Source organism: Sturnus vulgaris, chromosome 5, assembly GCF_052056855.1.
Source record: "Sturnus vulgaris isolate bStuVul1 chromosome 5, bStuVul1.hap1, whole genome shotgun sequence".
Taxonomy (NCBI): domain Eukaryota; kingdom Metazoa; phylum Chordata; class Aves; order Passeriformes; family Sturnidae; genus Sturnus; species Sturnus vulgaris.
The window spans coordinates 60,646,481-60,663,699 of NC_142247.1; the positions used below are offsets into that span (position 1 = coordinate 60,646,481).

Genomic DNA, 17,219 nt, shown 5'->3' on the forward strand with positions numbered 1-17,219 from the left:
GAGTGACCCAGGACAGTTTCTCTTCAAGACAAACATGCAAGTGTGGGTTGGGACAAGGCATAAAATAGCATTCAGGTAAGACATTGCAACAACTCTTCACAAACATGAAGCAGAGGAGAAGCAGTCCAGAGAATCTTACAAATATCATGCTTTTTCACTACTGAGCCTAATCTCCTTGTCACACAAATTCAACCCAATACATTCAGCCTTGTCTGTGAATCCAAGAGAGGATGGCTGAGCTCTGCCTTTCCCCTCATGTGTGGGTTACAATGAGCTCCCAGCCCTCCCAGCAGTGCCACAAAGGGAAACTGCTTGGGATCTGCTTGTTTGTTCTTTAGGAAATTAATCTCCTTTGAGGGAGGAAGATTTTGATTGTACGTGGCTGAGTGAGAGATAAATTAACTCAAAAACCATCTTGTCCGCTTTTTGGCTGCATCTTTAGAAAGAAATACTTCATGCTCCAGTGAAACACTGCTCTGCAGTGGGAGGAGGAGCAGGGCAGGAGATCATCTTGGCAAAGTGAAGCGGGTTCTCAACCATCCCTCTTTTGATCTTCAAAGGTGGTAACGCTCAGTTTGGAGCTCACTCAGCTATGCTATGGCTACCCATGCCACAGTACATAAAGGGCTAACCCTGTTCTTCATTTCAGGTTTTTAAGTGCCTGGGGCAGAGAGGAGCACACACAAGTAACCATCCTATCCTGACGTTTCAGGAGAAATGGTTGAACCTGTGGGTAACCATTATGTTATAGCCAGACCTGTATACTCGGAGAATGCATTCAATGAAGAGCATGAGAAATTGCACAGATACCATAAAACCTTTTGGGATCACCTGAAACTCTATTTTAGGTAAGGAGATTTTTTTTTTTAAGATCTAAGAAACAGTCCTGACTGCTCTTGGACAGCATGAACCCCATTGTGACAGTGTCTGTCTCCCATTCCAATATGGGAAGTGAAAATTCCTTAAATAAATTCAGTGTCAGATTTTTCTAATGGATTTTGACTGCTGTTACCCCTAGAAGTCTTCCTGCAGCTGTATCTAAGGTAGCTTCTCTTCTTCTGGGTCCTTGGCAGCACAGACTAGGAAGACAAGACCTTACTGCACCCTTTCAGTACTTAAAGGGGTCTTATAACAAAGACACACTCAGGCTTTTTACCATGGCTTGTTGCAGCAGGACAAGGGATGATGGTTTTAAACTAAAAGAGGGTAGATTTAGACTGGATATCAGGAAGAATTTTTTTATGAAGAGGGTGGTGAGGTACTGGCACAGATTGCCCAGAGAGGAGGTGGATGCCCTGCCCCTGGAAATGTTCAAGGTCAGATGGGGCAGGGCTCTGAGAAACCTGACCCAGTGAGTGGCATGCCTGCTTACTGGGGTGCAGCGTTGGGTTAGATGGCCACAGAGGCTCCTTTCCAACCCAAGCCATTTTCTATGAGAATTTGAGGCCACTATGTCTGGATGACATTTTGACTTCTGGCAGACAGAACCTGAATCCTTCCCCTTTCCTCACCTCTCTGAAACAGGTTGTGATTCAGCTGAACTGTTCACTGACAAAATTTTATCCCCTTGTGCCTTTGCAGCTGCTCCTCACAAAGGGTCAAAAAAATTGCTTTGGGCTTGTTTCCAGTTGTCTCCTGGCTGCCAGCATACCGCTTCAGGGAGTGGATCCTGAGTGACATCGTCTCTGGCATCAACACGGGGCTCGTGGCTGTGCTGCAAGGTACCTTTGGGAAATGTGTCCTGACACAGCCTGCAAAGCCAGGTGCCAAGGCACTGCTGGCTTCAGCCTGCAACACACACATCACTTTCCCGGGGCCTCTGTCTTTACAGGTCTGGCCTTTGCTTTGCTGGTGAATGTCCCCCCCAGTTATGGACTCTATGCAGCATTCTTCCCTATCCTGGTCTATTTTATCTTTGGCACATCGAGACATATCGCAGTGGGTAAGCTCAGGCACTCCACTTCCCCTCCTCCCTGATGAAGAAGTACATTCTGCCTCTTCAGCTCTTTTAACAAGTGCATTGTGCTCCTCAGGGCCCTTCCCCGTCCTGAGCCTCATGGTGGGAGGAGTTGTCACCAGGCTGGTCCCTGATGACGGCACTGGAAGTGGCAATTCCACAAATACCTCAGCAATAGATAATGAGAGGGTGATGGTGGCTGCATCTGTAACCTTCCTTTCTGGGATTATTCAGGTTGGTAAATGTCTGTGTGTGTGCACCTATGTGAACAGATGGAGGGTGGCCTGACCCTCCCCTCTGGTTTCTGCTGTTGTAGTCACCAAAGTAATTGTGTTCCTCTTTCTATGTAACTGACCCTGGCTCACTGATTAGGAGACATCTGCTCTTTCCAGTGACCTGGCACTCACATGTGCTGTGAAATCCTTGGTTTTGAACAGGCCTGAACCCACAGCCCACACAGCTGCAACCTGCACCTACAGTAAAAAACAATCTGCTAGATAGGAAAAAAGTAGCTGTGAAAGAAATGTGAATGATGCAGATGCACCAAGGGGAGTGAAAGCTCTGCCTTGTAATAGTAAAATATTTGGACTTGTTTTTTAAAAAACCAAAACATTTATCCTTACTCCCTAATAAAGAATTCCTACAGTTCCTCCCTTCCTAACATACTAATATATTTGTTGTTTTGTGAAACACTTGTACCATGTGAAAATATAGGAAATTAAAACCTTGGAAATAAAGATGTATATTTTAGCTATAAAATAAAAAGAATGGGTTTTAACTGTTTAATGTAGCAATTACTCTTACTAGAATTATGCCCTCTGTTGCTAAATGTCAAATTTGTTGCAAGTCTGGTGACGGTAAATTCCTTCATGTCTACATGGATGAGATTAGGTGAAAATCTTTGCTTTCATTAAATATGGGTGTCTTTCTTTCAAAGATTGATTAAAAACACAAATTAATCTCACTGACCTATGCTCATTTTGTGTTTCAGCTGCTTCTGGGAATTTTCCAGTTTGGATTCATTGTTATTTATCTATCACATTCATTAATCAGTGGTTTCACGACTGCTGCAGCTGTCCATGTTTTGGTATCTCAACTGAAGTTCATGCTTCAGCTACCTGTCCCCGGATTTAATGTACCCTTTGGCATCATCTATGTAAGTGCGAGGTGTTCATTATTTGCTGGTGCTATTGAGGTACCTGAGATGTATTTCTGAATGTGTATCACAAGGCAGTAATAACAACTCAGCATGAAAACTGCAAAGCAGGAGGAAAAATGAGGGAAAAATGAGGGAAAAATGAGAGATATGTTAACAGTATTTGACCAATCTTAAATTTTTTTACCAAGCGCCAAGTTACACCCCATTGGGATAATTAGATAATATTTAGTATTTTGTATTGGCATATTTCAATTAAGTGTTCAACTCTGCCTTAAGGATTTAATTATTCATTTTTACTGGACTGATATTGTACATATTTAATTTGTATATGACTCTGTGAGGGCTGTTGGATAAGAAAGGAGGGAGAAGAAGGACAGGAAGGAAGGAATGGAGAAAGGCACATGCCTGGCAATGTCATTGTTCAGATTTCCTATCATGGACATGCCTGTTGTTGCAACCCTCTCTCAGGGGAAGATCTTGAGGAGAGGGTCACAAATTAGTGGAAAGCACCTTTTGCAGATGCTTCTATCATTTGGCAGATGCACATACATTCATGGAGGCTTGCAGTCCACATCATGCCACAGGGAATAAATCCCAAAGAGCACAATCCTTAGAGCTGTTCAGATACAGGTTCTTCTGGAAGGGATAGTGCCACTGTGCCAGAGAATGACTGTTTCTAAAGCACTACATGTTTCTTCCTGATTCTGCAGACTCTGGAGAGCATTTTCAGCCAGATCACAAACACGAACGTTGCTGACCTTGTCACATCACTGATTGTCTTGCTTATCGTGTTCGTGGTAAAAGAAATGAACGATCGATACAAGGAAAAGTTACCAGCTCCTATCCCGATTGAGCTCCTTGTGGTGAGTCACTTCCTTTGATTTTGCAATTCCAACATAGGAAGCAGAGTTTAACTATTTCTTCTTCTGTTATCCATTAAATGATGCGTTATCATTTTACCAATAAAGAAAAATTTACAGCATTCAGAAGCTATTGTGAGATGTTTTACTTTCACATAGCTGTTCTTAACTGAACATATCTGTGGTGTTATAAATTATGAATTTATTTCCTTGAACAGAATTGGCTCTGACACCAGCCAGCTGCAGTCTCACAGCTGAGGCCCCTCTGCACCACACCTGCAAGCAGCCACTGAAGTCTTGGACATCTGTGGCCATACACAAAATTATTTTGCCCTCCAGCAGCAGAAGGTTTTGCCCACTCTGAGCAGCAGAGGGGTGGAGGAATACTCACAGGGGCAGCAAGCCCCTAAAATTCTGGAGGATGTTGTATAGACTCAAGCAGCACTTCTTTTCCCCCAGAATCATTACAGCACCTGGTTAGAATACCCCTGTTTTACTGGGTGGGATGGTCTCTCTTATTAGTAAGATATTCTGTTACAATTTGTGTGATTTATGAATGTAAACTCAATACCTGTAAGGTCATTCAGGAATGATGTCTGACCACCAAAGGGTTGTGAAAACTCGGGGCATAATTCTGCCACTAGTGATGAGGCTGGACGGTGTGTAAGAGAAGAAGGTAATGGTGTTTAATGGATTCTTCACACTCTTGCTTTAGTGTGCGTAATGGAGGTGTGGTTTATTATCTTTCAGACAGTCTTAGCAGCACTGGTTTCCTATTTTGTCAACTTTGAAGAAAAATTTAATGTAGCTGTTGTCGGAAAACTAGAGGAAGGGTAAGTGACTTACTTACAATTCACCAGTGGAGCAAAACGTTCTCTTTAGTTCAGCAGTGTTAAACGAGTTCAGCTATGTTTCTGATTAAAATTATCTGCTTCATCTTCTTTCAGTATGTAAACAATAATTTTTCTCTCAACGATATGACATGCTTTACATACACAAAATTTGTACACTAGAGCACATCTTCTACTCATCAAAGAGTACACTGAGACATGAAATTTTGTCCTTCACTTTCTGAGACGGTTGGTGAGCAGCAGGTTGATGTTTGTCCTTTTTATTGAACTGCTCACTCCTGAGTAGTTCACTGCTCCGTTTCCCTCACAGTACATGCATGGTTCAGCAGCCACCACCAGCCCTGGGAAGCCACCAGGACCCTGCACAATTGTCCTGCCTGGTCCCATGAACAGCCACCAGCATCTCCTCAGCACCATTATCCTCTAGAGGACTCAACATCTGCCCATTCAGGACGATATCCACATAAAGATTATTTCTCCACATACAGAATATATATCTATATATAGACTTCATCTGGCTATGCCAGAATTTTGGCATAAAGAATCAGGAGGCACATGTTAAGTTAAAAAGAGGCAGGAAGACATTTACTAAGACAGCTGAGTGAGTCTGGGGTGGTCTCTGTAGTCCCAGGGCTGTTAGTAGGTGAAGTTTGCAGAAGAACATATATTTCTGCTCGAGAGTCTCGTTTTTTCAGATTTCAGTTCGCTGTGAAAAAAAAAGGGGGAAAAGAAAGTCCAGAGAGGAATTCTCCCTAGGATCTGCAAAAGACCCTTTGGCATCTCCTTAATGAGTGGAATTTTTTGTCTTTCAGGTTTCAGGCACCTGTTGCACCTGATATAGGCATCCTCCAGAAGTGTATTGGTGATGGCTTTTCCATTGCAATTGTTGGGTTTGCAGTAGCCTTCTCCGTGGCTAAAGTGTATTCCCTAAAACATGACTACCCAATAGATGGCAACCAGGTAGGCAAATAACACAGAGATCAATATACTGCATTTATCAATGGGAAATAAGTAATTTTAGGAAAGCTTTGCCTTGCAAATAACTGTCACAAACCAGCTCTTAAGACCAATCTCTTTTATTTTTATTTCAGGATCTAATTGCTTTTGGACTGGGTAATATAGTTGGTGGATCATTCAAGGGATTTGCCTCCAGCACTGCTCTGTCAAGATCAGGTGTGCAGGAGAGCACAGGAGGCAAAACACAGGTATAGAAGACATGATGGCATTTAATGAAAGACAGCGCTTTTTTTCTGAGCTAACCATAATGCCTGTGGGCACTTATTCATTGTGGAACTGTTCTCTCATGCAGATTGCTGGCATTATCTCATCTCTCATTGTTTTGATTGTGATCTTGGCCATTGGGTTTCTCCTGGCACCTTTACAGAAGGTATTCACTGGTTTCATCTAATGCTTCTTCCTGCTTCCCAAAGACAGGGCTGCTCTATGAGCACACTGTGAGTGTTCATAGGCTTCAGTGGGAGCCAGATAGGGTTTGAAAAGCTTGGTTCTTCTTCCCACATTATGCCAGAGAGGACCACTACATCTGGTCCCTCAAAGGGAACACAAGTACCCAAACACCAAAAACTACAGCACCAACTTTCAGGTGCCAAAAATAAGTAGGATTTATAGCCTCAAGTCAGACTTCTGCACTGCACCGTAGCTGAGGATGTTCCAGCAGCAGTGTACACTGGGAGCAGCTCCCTGGCCTTTGAGCTGCACTTTGGCCCTATTTGTATGATCTTTTAATTCCTAATATTCTACATTTTCTTTGCTTACTTAAACATGGAACATGTGTTTTGGTCTTTTTAACAGTCAGTCCTTGCATCTTTGGCCCTTGGCAATTTGAAAGGAATGCTCATGCAGTTCAAGGAAGTAAGCATCCTCTGGAGAAAGGACAAGTATGACTGTGTAAGTTGAGTTTCACAAGCATCAGAAGTTAAGTGCTCTAAAAAAGTTATCGATCATGCAAATTTTCTTTTTTTAAATCCCTGTTTTATTTCACTAAACAGAAAGTACAACAGTTGCATGCCTTTTTTACTGGTATACCCCTTGCTTATGTTTTCCATTTTGTTCCATTTATTTTGAGTCAGTTCTCACTCTTAACTTAATTTTAATCCATTTCATCAAAATCTATTAAAATAGTGCATTATATAAAGTCAACTAGAGAAGACAGTTACAGAAAATGCTTAAATAACAGAAAATATCCAAATATCTAATGCATTCAGGGACACTTTCTCACAATCACACAATGTGCTATATGGAAGATATACAGCAAGAAACAAATGAAAACTGGGACTTGAAGGGTTTACTCCAAATGGTAAAGCTTGTGGCTAGAGGGCAGAACTCGTTACCTGTCAGAAAATTTAGGCTCACAAATGGTTCCAGGCCTCAGTTTTCCCAGCTGTCAAACAGTTATTTGCCCCATGAAAATGCTTTGTGGCTAAAAGTTATTCAGTATTATCTAGTCATTTATCAGTAGTGTATACTCACAGCACCTATTTGCACATCTACAACTCTCTGCTTTACCAGATTTCCGAATTACTTCTAATCTTGCCTTTCTGCTGGGGTTTTCATTGAGCATTTAGTGAACCACCTATCCCATTTTAAGCCTTTATTTTCTAGAAACTGTTGTCCCTAGAAACACTCCCTGGTGACTTTGACCCTGTTTTACAAGGAAAAAAACCCTCACCAAAAGCAGATGGACATCCTGGACCAGATCTGAGATCTATTCCTGCTCTCACCCTGAGGTCATGACCCAGATTCTTGACATGCTTGTAACGTTGCCATCCACTGTCTCATTACAGGTGATATGGGTGGTGACTTTCTTAGCTGCTGTGCTTCTTGGCCTGGACATTGGACTAGCAACAGCTGTGGCGTTCCAGCTTCTGACAGTGGTGATCCGCTCCCAGTTGTGAGTTCTTGTTGAATGCAGTGATATCCCAGGGCCTCCTGTTATAAATTGTCTCCCTCTGTACAGAGAAGGGCAACAGCCGTGTCTGTGCCTTGGTCTGTCCAGCAGCTGCGCATGGAAAAATAATTTACAGGCATAAACCTTTGGCTGTTGGGCTTGCTTCAGTTTGCCACTCCAGCTGAGATGGTTTCATTTGACCCTTCCCACCCCCCAGGTTTCAATGTGGGACACCAATAATTGTATGTTTGTTCACAGTCCAAGCTGTGCTGTTTTGGCCAATGTTGGGAGAAGCAACATCTACAGAAACAGGAAGGATTACACTGATGTAAGAAATGTCTCATTTCTTTTACCACCTGCTGCACTTGTGCTTCTATAGCAAACATTGCTATGACACTTTTACTTCATTTTACAGATCTATGAGCCAGAGGGAGTGAGGATTTTCAAATGCTCCTCTCCAATCTTCTTCGCTAACATTGAGTTCTTCAGAGAGAAACTCATCGCTGCTGTAAGTGTCTGGGGCTGTTCTGAACATATGAATTGCATGACACATTAAGGTGGATACAAATTCCCAATAATTGCTGTATATGCTGTCATTCCACAGTTCAAGGGTGAATTTTCACTATACTGTTGCCACTACTGTAATATAACATGTAATATAACATATATGCACATACCTCTGAGAAAGAGAACAGCCTGGCTCATGCTGAACTTACACCATAGCAATGTTTATACCATATTTATACTTATACCATAACAACACATATTACAAGAAAGAGTGCAAATATAGATAATATAAAGGGAAATTTGTTTTATTTTATTTATTTGCTCTTGTATTATTTACACACAATAAATTCTAGTTTACTCATCTTGCCTCAAGAACATAACCACAGCAGTCAGAAGAATGCCAAATGGAATCATTCTATCAAAGAGGTCTTAACATCTTTCATAACAAACTGGTGAATGCAGCCAGTCTTTCCATAAGCAGCACAGAGAACCAGGACCCCTGAGCCCCCACTTTGTGAATGAGGCCCACCATCCCCAGCCTGAACACAACTTGCACCACAACCTCCCCTTCCTGCTGCTCTTAGTGGGGAGCTGATAAGCATGGCTCCCCTGAGGACTGGCAATGAGCAGTTCATTCTTCACGTGAGGGACTGAAACTGGCAGAGGAATCAGGGAATCTGACACATTTGGTTCTCCATGTGCTTGGCTTTCACCTCTGAAGAGCCTGAAGTTTTTTTCTGTGAGTGTTGATGTTCACACCACTCTTTCTCTACAAATACAGATACTTCTAACCTTCCTGCTCTATGCACTAGATAGATGAGCAGAAGACTTGCAGGAATTTAGTATTTTAGCCTAGTTTTATTATTGCCTGCCATCTAATTTACCTACCATCTAATTCTGTTAAGACCAGCTCAGAGGTTCAAGAGAGATATGCAGCCAACATGATAAAATCTGGCTTTCTTCTTCAGGAAAAAGAGTGGGTGAGTAACCCACACTGCAGTCAGGCAGCACAAAGCAACTACAAACCATGAGCTCTCTGATTTTGGTCACCTGGGTGACCACCTCATAATGCAGATGAGTAGGGCATGCCAGCACAGTGCTAGCCTAATGGACTACTGGCCTGTGCTAAGTATTGTCACTGCTATAATGCTGTCCATGCTGGTGTCCTAAAGCAGTACAGATAGCCCTGCTTCATTTGTAGCCATTCCCACAAACATCCTTCCAAACTAGAAAGAGCCCTTGTTTGAATTTGTGAAAAGTGGTAGACAGCATCAAGTTCAAACTATAGTCATCATGACTGTAATGAGCCATATGAGATGCTTTGTCCTTCCCCTGGTGTCACAGAGATATACCTTGGTTTAATTATTCAAAGTGCCTTTTTGCAGGTTGGCTTCAACCCTCTGAGAGTCCTGAGGAAACGCAATAAAGCTCTGAGGAAGATTAGGAAGATGCTGAAGAAAGGAGAGCTGCAAGTGACAGCGGTATGTAAGGCAACCCCCTGGGGGTGAGGGGGGAGTTAAGCCACCAAGCTCCCTGGTTTTACATGGCAGAGAAGGGCTCATAGTCTCCCTTTTTAATTAGATACACTATTCCCCAAGTTGCTGCTTCATGACATAAACACATTTAAGACCTAAGATTTTAAATGGCTCTCACAGTTAGAGACCTTCAGATTAACCACGGCCAGAGCTTGTACATGTCCACTGGAGCTTTCTTTGGCAACAAATATCAGGATCAGATCCCACAGAGGTGAATACCTTTCTGCATTAATGGTTGGATAAAGCTGGTTTTCTCCCAGCTCAAATCCTGCATGTCTTTTGTTGACTTGTTCCAAAATTACTGAATTAACATGTATCTGACAACTGGCTTCAGGAAACAATAAGAAGCCATCATTAAGTGATTATAATGATGATTAAATAATTCCCATACTTCTCCAGACAAGGGAGAGACAGAACTTTCCAGGTGGGTCCTGCTCTGTCTCATGGGAAGATCAGATGTGCGTTGCCATTATTCTTACCCTTGTGTAAGAAGTACCACTACCCTGGCTGAGTATTAAAGAAGAGAATTAATTATGACATTTTTCTATGTCAACACAGAAAGGCTTGATTTGCACGACTAGCCCTACATATGAGTCAGAAGAAGAGTTAGACAACAACCAGATAGAGGAGCTGGACCAGCCCACCATCATGACAGACTTGCCCATTCGGATCAACTGGGCCACTGACCTCCCCCCGGGCATCACTGTGCCCCAGGTCAACCTCCACAGCATCATTCTGGATTTCTCATCAGTGTCCTTCCTCGATTTTTCTGCCATGACAATCCTCCGAAAGGTAATCACAATTCACAAGACAAACAGTGATCATATGAAAGAAAAACTTACAAATGCAGTTACACTTGAGGGATACACATGAGTGAAGGGATGGTGTCCAGAGAGACCTGGACAGGAGTGGGCCCATCTGAACCTCATGCAGTTCAACAAGGCAGGTGTAAGGTGCTGCATGTGGATCAGGGCAATCTCCAGTATCAATAAAGACTGGTGAATAAATGGATTGAGAGCAGTCCTGCAGAGGAGAAGATGGTGGATGAAAAGTTGGACATGACCCAGCAATGTGCATTCACAAGCCAGAAAGCCAAACATATCCTGGGCTGCACAAAAAGCAGTGTTGATTTTCCCCCACTCTCATAAGAGATTCTATTCCACTCTCATGAGACCTCAGCCAAGGTACTGTGACCACCTGTGGGGTCCCCAGCACAGGAAAGACATGGACAACTTAGAACAGGTGCAGACAAGAGCCATGGAAAGGATGAGAGGGTTGGAGCATCCCTCCTATGAGGAAAGGCCGAGGGAGTTGTTCAGCCTAGAGAAGAGAAGCTATGAGATCTCCATATGGCCTTTCAACACTTAAAGGGAGCCTATATGGGGAGGGACAGGGGTATACAGTGACAGGACAGAGGCATATGCCTTTAAAATGAAAGAAGGCAGGTCCAGATTAGAAGAAATCTTTTGCTGTGAGGGTGGTGAAATACTGGAACAGGCTGCCCAGAGAAACTGTGGATACTCCATCCCTGAAACTCTTCAGTGGCAAGTTGGATGATGCTCTGAGCAACTTGCTCCAGTGTAAAGTGTCCCTGTCCAGAGCAGGGGTTTGGAACAAGATGATTTTTTAGGTTCTTTCCAACCAAAACCATTCTATGATTCTATTCTGTGCTTGTAGTCTGCTTCTTAAAGGCATTGCTACATGGACTGGAAGGCCAGTGGAAAACTTTGAGTTTATGTGAATTTGAATGTACATTTTCTATAAAAATATTTAGGAAATGGTTTAAATAATCAATATAAATTGTCTTGGAATTAAAGTGTTGGCTGTGTTACCCTTTTTTCACCTGGTAAGATTTTGGGAAGCTTTACAGAAATGTAGATATGAAATATGGCTTTAAACACCTAGCTGGAGTTGGAATATTGGAGTTCCATTTCTGCTCCTGCTTTTGCTTCCCCAGATGACCTTGAACAAAGCAAAAGGCACAACATTTTCAACAGTAGCAGCTACAGTTAACTTTCTAGAGACACTGAGGGTGTGTAAATCTATTTCCATAGGAACTAATGACCCACTGTGACAGAGGGAATTGAAGTTCTACTCAAGTTCCCAGTTATAAAAATCTCCCCCAGAAAATTGTGAAGCAATTTTTTAGTTTCATCATGTATCATATAGATACAACAAAGCCATACAACCTAAGAAAGATCACCTAGTTCTCTGTGAGATAAACATTTTCAATATTGCCTCTTTTCAAAAGGCTTGGCCACCCCTGTCTGCAGCCAGGTGAAGACATTGTCCTGCCTCTCTGTGCAACAGAATTTGAGTCTAGAGCCACTTAACCATCATAGATCTTAAATATAGAGTGGTTGGTATATTTGCTGTAGCTAATCACTATAATGGTAATCAGCAAGCCCAGCAGGATCTAAATGGTGTCTCCTTCTGGTTTAACAGATTTTGAAAGAATTCGTCCGGCTTGACATTGACATTTACATTGCTGGGGCATATGGTGAGTACTTTTCTTGGCATTGGCATCGCTACAGATGCCTCATCCCACTGCCTCCCCCTGCTAACCACTGAGTATGGCTATGGAGGATCACCCAGCTTTACCTTCCAGTCTCAGATACACTAAGTGGAGGTGTTGTCCCTCCCATGCTGTCCCCAAAAGGCTGGGACTATGTGTGATGGCTCCTTTTACCTATGGCCACTACTGTGCTGTGCAGCTCTGGGCTGCAGGAACCACTATCATACACCCTGGGCTAGGCATTAAATAAGAAAAGGGGCTCAAATTCCTTCCTGCCTGGCACAGAGCAGGGAACTACTGATGGACATTTATGTTCCATCCTCTTGATATCTGTAAAGTCACCAGCTCTAATACATAAGAGTTAATTATACCAGCAACTCCTGTATTCACTCAGTGGGCATGCTCAGGATACACCATTTCTTCCTTTTTAAGGCCTGCAGGTCACTTTGTGCTTTGATTTTGTTCCCTCGCAGAGGGCCTCCTGGAAAAACTGGAGAGAAGTGCATTTTTTGATGAAGAGATTAAGTCATCCATGTTTTTCCTCACTGTTCATGATGCTGTTTTACACATTTTGCTGAAGAAGGACATGGCCAGCTCCCCCAAATTACAGCTTGCTAAGGTAACACTACAGTGTTCATCTTTCATTACTTTAGTGCCTTTCCAGTATTGCCAGGCTCCCAGCAGTGCCCTGCACAGCTATAGTTGTGTGTACTACACTGTCTTTATTTTCAAAAAGATAGTCATTAAAACTCCTCAGGTCTCCAAACAAATTGAAGAGCAAAACTGGTTCCTGGTTCAGGTGTGTGGAAAACCATTTGTGAAAGGAGTGAATAATTCCCACTGTTGGCTGGCCTGGCTGTGGACTTCAGGTCCCCTCTTTGGGAAGCACACAGTGCCCATCCACCAGCAGTCCTCTCTGGTCACCCATCCAGCAGAGACTGCTCAATTTGCTGCAGTGGGTCTTGAAAGGCAGATTTTATGCTGTTTGCATTTAGGCTTTCCAGCCCTGTCTGTCTTCAAAAGAGGTGCTAAAGTCGTGTGGATAAATTAATACTACTAGATTTGGTGATGGCATTTCTGGGAGTGTTCTTAAACCAAGAGCGAGAAAGGATCCTACATACAATAAGTGTATTTAAATGCAGCAGACCTAGAATGCTGCTCATGTGGAAACTGTCTAATCCCACTTAGCTGAACTGGTCCAGATCTTTTGCACTGATGTGGTGGGGGTCATAAAAGCCAGACAGGTCCAGAGATGTGGTGGGGGTCATAAAAACCTGACAGATTGGAGCCTCCTTTCTTCTATGTCAACTTCCCAGGCATGTTCCAGAGATTTAAAAAATCAAAACCTTCTTTAATGTGAATAAGGAGAAACAGAAAAAGAAAAGCAATCCATTTCCTAACCCACAACTTCTTGTGCTCATTGCAGGAGAATGGTAGAAGCAGTGACTGTGTGGTCATCCCCAGGAACGGACTGCGCAGCCGGGAGTGCACAGTAAGGCTCTGGCTATTGGCCCTCCAGCTGTAGAAAATGCAGCCCAGAAAAGCTGCTCATGGGAATGGCTAGGCCAGATAACAAAATCCTCTTCATACCTGAGCTCTTGTGTCAGCCCAGGGCAGAAAGCCACCAGACAATTTATTGATAGAATTTGACTTAGAGTAAAGCCTCACTGGAGTGAGAGGGTTGGGGCTTGGCTGACGAGCCTTGTGGTATGCATAGAGCAGAGGGAAGGCAGGCAAAGGCTGCCCCACCAGGCTGCCTCACCTGGTCTCCTCACCTGTCCACCACATCTCCTCCATGATAAAGTTACTGGTAGAATGCCCCTGTGGCAGAGAAGTCAACATTAGTCCATTTTATCTAAATGTCTCAGGGAGAAGGGGAGTCTGGAGATGGAGATGAGGAAGGGACACGTGCAGAGAGAAGGGCAGCATCCAGCACAGGGCAACCCTGTAAGGAGGAAATGCCAGACTCAAATGCTTTAGGGGATCAAATACACATAATTTACCAGATGACACCCTGGCTATTCCTTACAGAATGCGGAATTTATTTATTTTTTTAATTCCCTACAGATTCCAACAGAAACAAAATTTTAGACTTAACTTCCTAAGGATAATATCCTCCAGCAACACAATGTCACAGAAGATCAATGAGGGTGCTATGATAAGCATGAAGACAGAAGGATATTTTTAAATACCTTAAGAAGGATTTACTACATATGGTTATGTTCCAGATTTTGGAATGGGCTTGTTAGTCTTTATGTGTCTCTTTATATATAAATGTATTTATGTATATATATGGAGGCTAAAATCACACAGATTTTCTTATTTCATACCACAGTTTGTAGACAACCTGTACAGTTACTTGAGAATCTATAAATATTTGAAATCTTGTATTGGCTACCACAGAATAATAGTTAGGACTGATATTTTATCTTCAGCATGTATATAACTTGTATAAAGTTTTCTTGATGGTTTGTAAGATATTCAGTAGACTGAGTTAAACTTGCTCTCAGCTTACTACCACAAGCTTAAGCACAGTGTACATAGTGACTAAGGTACCTAATTATGAAGATTGTTCAGGAAAGACACAGCATTTTCGGATCAAAACATGATTCACTGATTTGAATTGGGCTTGTGTAAAGTGCAGAAGGGATGATACATTTATAGTGAACCATTGTATATACATATACATATACATATACATATACATATACATATACATATACATATACATATACAGTGAACCACCATGGTTTCAGTGACTGTATGGATGCATTTGTCCGTGCACCACGGTAGCTCATGGTCAGTGAGACCCAGCCTGTGGACAGACACTGGCCCCAGAACTTGGCTGGAGGAACCAAGGGGGTGTGTGGATGTGAAGCTGCCAGGTGAGCAGGCTGAGTTGCCTGCATCTGTGGACAGATGGGCAGAGGGCTTCAGCTTAAAGAGTCTACTCTGATACTCTTCTGCACACCCCAGGCTGCAAAACTGCTGTCAATTAACTCCTGTTAGAAATCTAAGGCTTGAAGATGAGCTACATCACATCTTTCAGAGAAGAACACCCAATGCCCAAAGTGACAGAACTTTTAATTTCACATAACAAGTGCTAGAGGTATAAAAATCTTCAGCCTAGATTAAAATGGAACCATTCCTGGAGTTTGAAAGACACAGAACTCGGAAATCACAAGACTTTTTAGATTTCAAAGCCTTGTTTTGACTTTCAGTCAAGCTGGGGTGGCCATAAATGTGCTTTTGGACTTGAAGAAGAGCTGAAGGGAAGGAGAAAGTGTTCTGTGCAAACCAGATTACAATTTTTACCTTCAGACTATGCAGATGCTAAAATCAAAATGTTAAGTATTTTCATCTTTTTAATTTTTTTTTTCAATCTGGAATTATCTGATGAACTCTACTAATGAACCAAGCTGGAAGACAGTATTAAAATTGAGGAGATTTTGAATAGAGAAAGAATTAGGTGAGCTTGAAGAGAGAAGTAGACAAATTCAGCTTTCAGGAAACACTCATGCATTGCAGATGAATAACAAGCTGTGGTTCTGCAGTGGGTGATCATGTGCTTGACCTGGTGTGGGAGATGTGGCCCTTGGTGGCGTCACAGAGATGCTGCTTCCTGCAGACACCACATGATGGTGAGCAGCTGTACCAACCCACTGCTCTTCTGAGCGTGCCACAGCAGATTCACTGCCAAGTATGTGTCATGTGCCAAGTAATCAGCACAGCAGTACCTGATCACAGGTACAATTAGCACACTGCCAAATTGCCCTTCTAATGCTGTCTTCCAAAAAACATAGAGTATAATACAATAGATCTTTCCAGAACAAGAAAGTTATTTGGTCACCACAATATAAGAAACTATTAGAAAGTGTCCAAAGGAGGGCAATGAAGATGGAGAAGAAGCCATTTGAGTGGTTGAGGTGACTTGGTCTGTTCAGTCTGGAGGAGATTGCAGTTACAACTTCCTCATGAGGGCAAGAGGAGGGGCAGGCACTGATCTCTGCTCTGTGGTGACAGTGACAGGACCTGAGGGCACAGCCTGAAGTTGTGCTGGGGAAGGTTTATGTTGGATATTAGAAAAAGGCTTTTCCCCCAGAGGGTGGTTGGGCACTGGAACAGGGTCCCCAGGGCAGTGGTCACAGCACCAGCCTGACAGAGTTCAGGAAATGTTTGGACAATGCTCTCAAGCACAGGGTGTGACTCTTGGGAATGGTGCTGTGCAGGGCTGGGAGTTGGGCTTCCTGATCCTTGTTGATCTCTTCCAACTCAGCACGTTCTGTGATCTGTGATACTGTGCAATTCACAAGGGAAATTTCACTTGAAATACTCTGAACTTCAGGACTGAGCTCTCCAGTTCAAGAAAGATGAAATCCAATGTTAATGAAGAAAATTGTTATGAGGAACTTTATAAAATGGAGAGCCTATATCTAAGGACTGGAAAAATAGAAATAGATACTGGGATTTAACCTAGGAGAGAGAAGTTATGCAAGATAAAAAAATAATATTGTCCTGTAAGGGGAAAAACATGAACTGGCTAAACTCAAACATGAACAAGATATTAGAAGATGGTTCCTCGTTTTTTGCAATGGTGAGATCCTTTCCAGCTAGAACAAAAGGAGCAAAAATCTAAACTGCTTTTAAGATAAGACTTAAACATGTTCATGAAAATCATGATACCACATCATACCAGTGTAATCTGAACTGTCAGACTCAAGCTTTTTTTTTCCGTCCTGTGCTCATATGCACCTATGCAGACCCAGGCAAACATCCCTGTCAAAATCAATATATGAAGTGCAGTAGCTGGTGGAATACCACATACTGCACTTCAAAACCATATGGGATTTTTTGACAGGCTTCAGGTTAATAAAAAAATATTCTTTTCTAAATTGCACATCTCAGAACATTTCATTTCTATACTAAT

General features: G+C 42.5%; 1 protein-coding gene across 1 annotated transcript; it reads left to right on the forward strand.

The window, feature by feature from the left end:
- The first annotated feature begins 662 nt into the window (after window positions 1–662).
- Window positions 663–14,457, forward strand: SLC26A3 (solute carrier family 26 member 3). Its single transcript, XM_014868988.2, has 20 exons — window positions 663–848; window positions 1,582–1,721; window positions 1,832–1,942; window positions 2,034–2,191; window positions 2,949–3,113; window positions 3,827–3,979; window positions 4,727–4,809; window positions 5,640–5,787; window positions 5,919–6,032; window positions 6,137–6,214; window positions 6,640–6,735; window positions 7,632–7,738; window positions 7,994–8,063; window positions 8,151–8,243; window positions 9,628–9,723; window positions 10,336–10,569; window positions 12,223–12,277; window positions 12,766–12,911; window positions 13,719–13,784; window positions 14,360–14,457. Exons 1-20 carry the CDS (start codon window positions 718–720, stop codon window positions 14,381–14,383), a joined length of 2,268 nt encoding a protein of 755 aa, XP_014724474.1. The 5' UTR covers window positions 663–717; the 3' UTR covers window positions 14,384–14,457.
- Window positions 14,458–17,219: the final 2,762 nt, after the last annotated feature.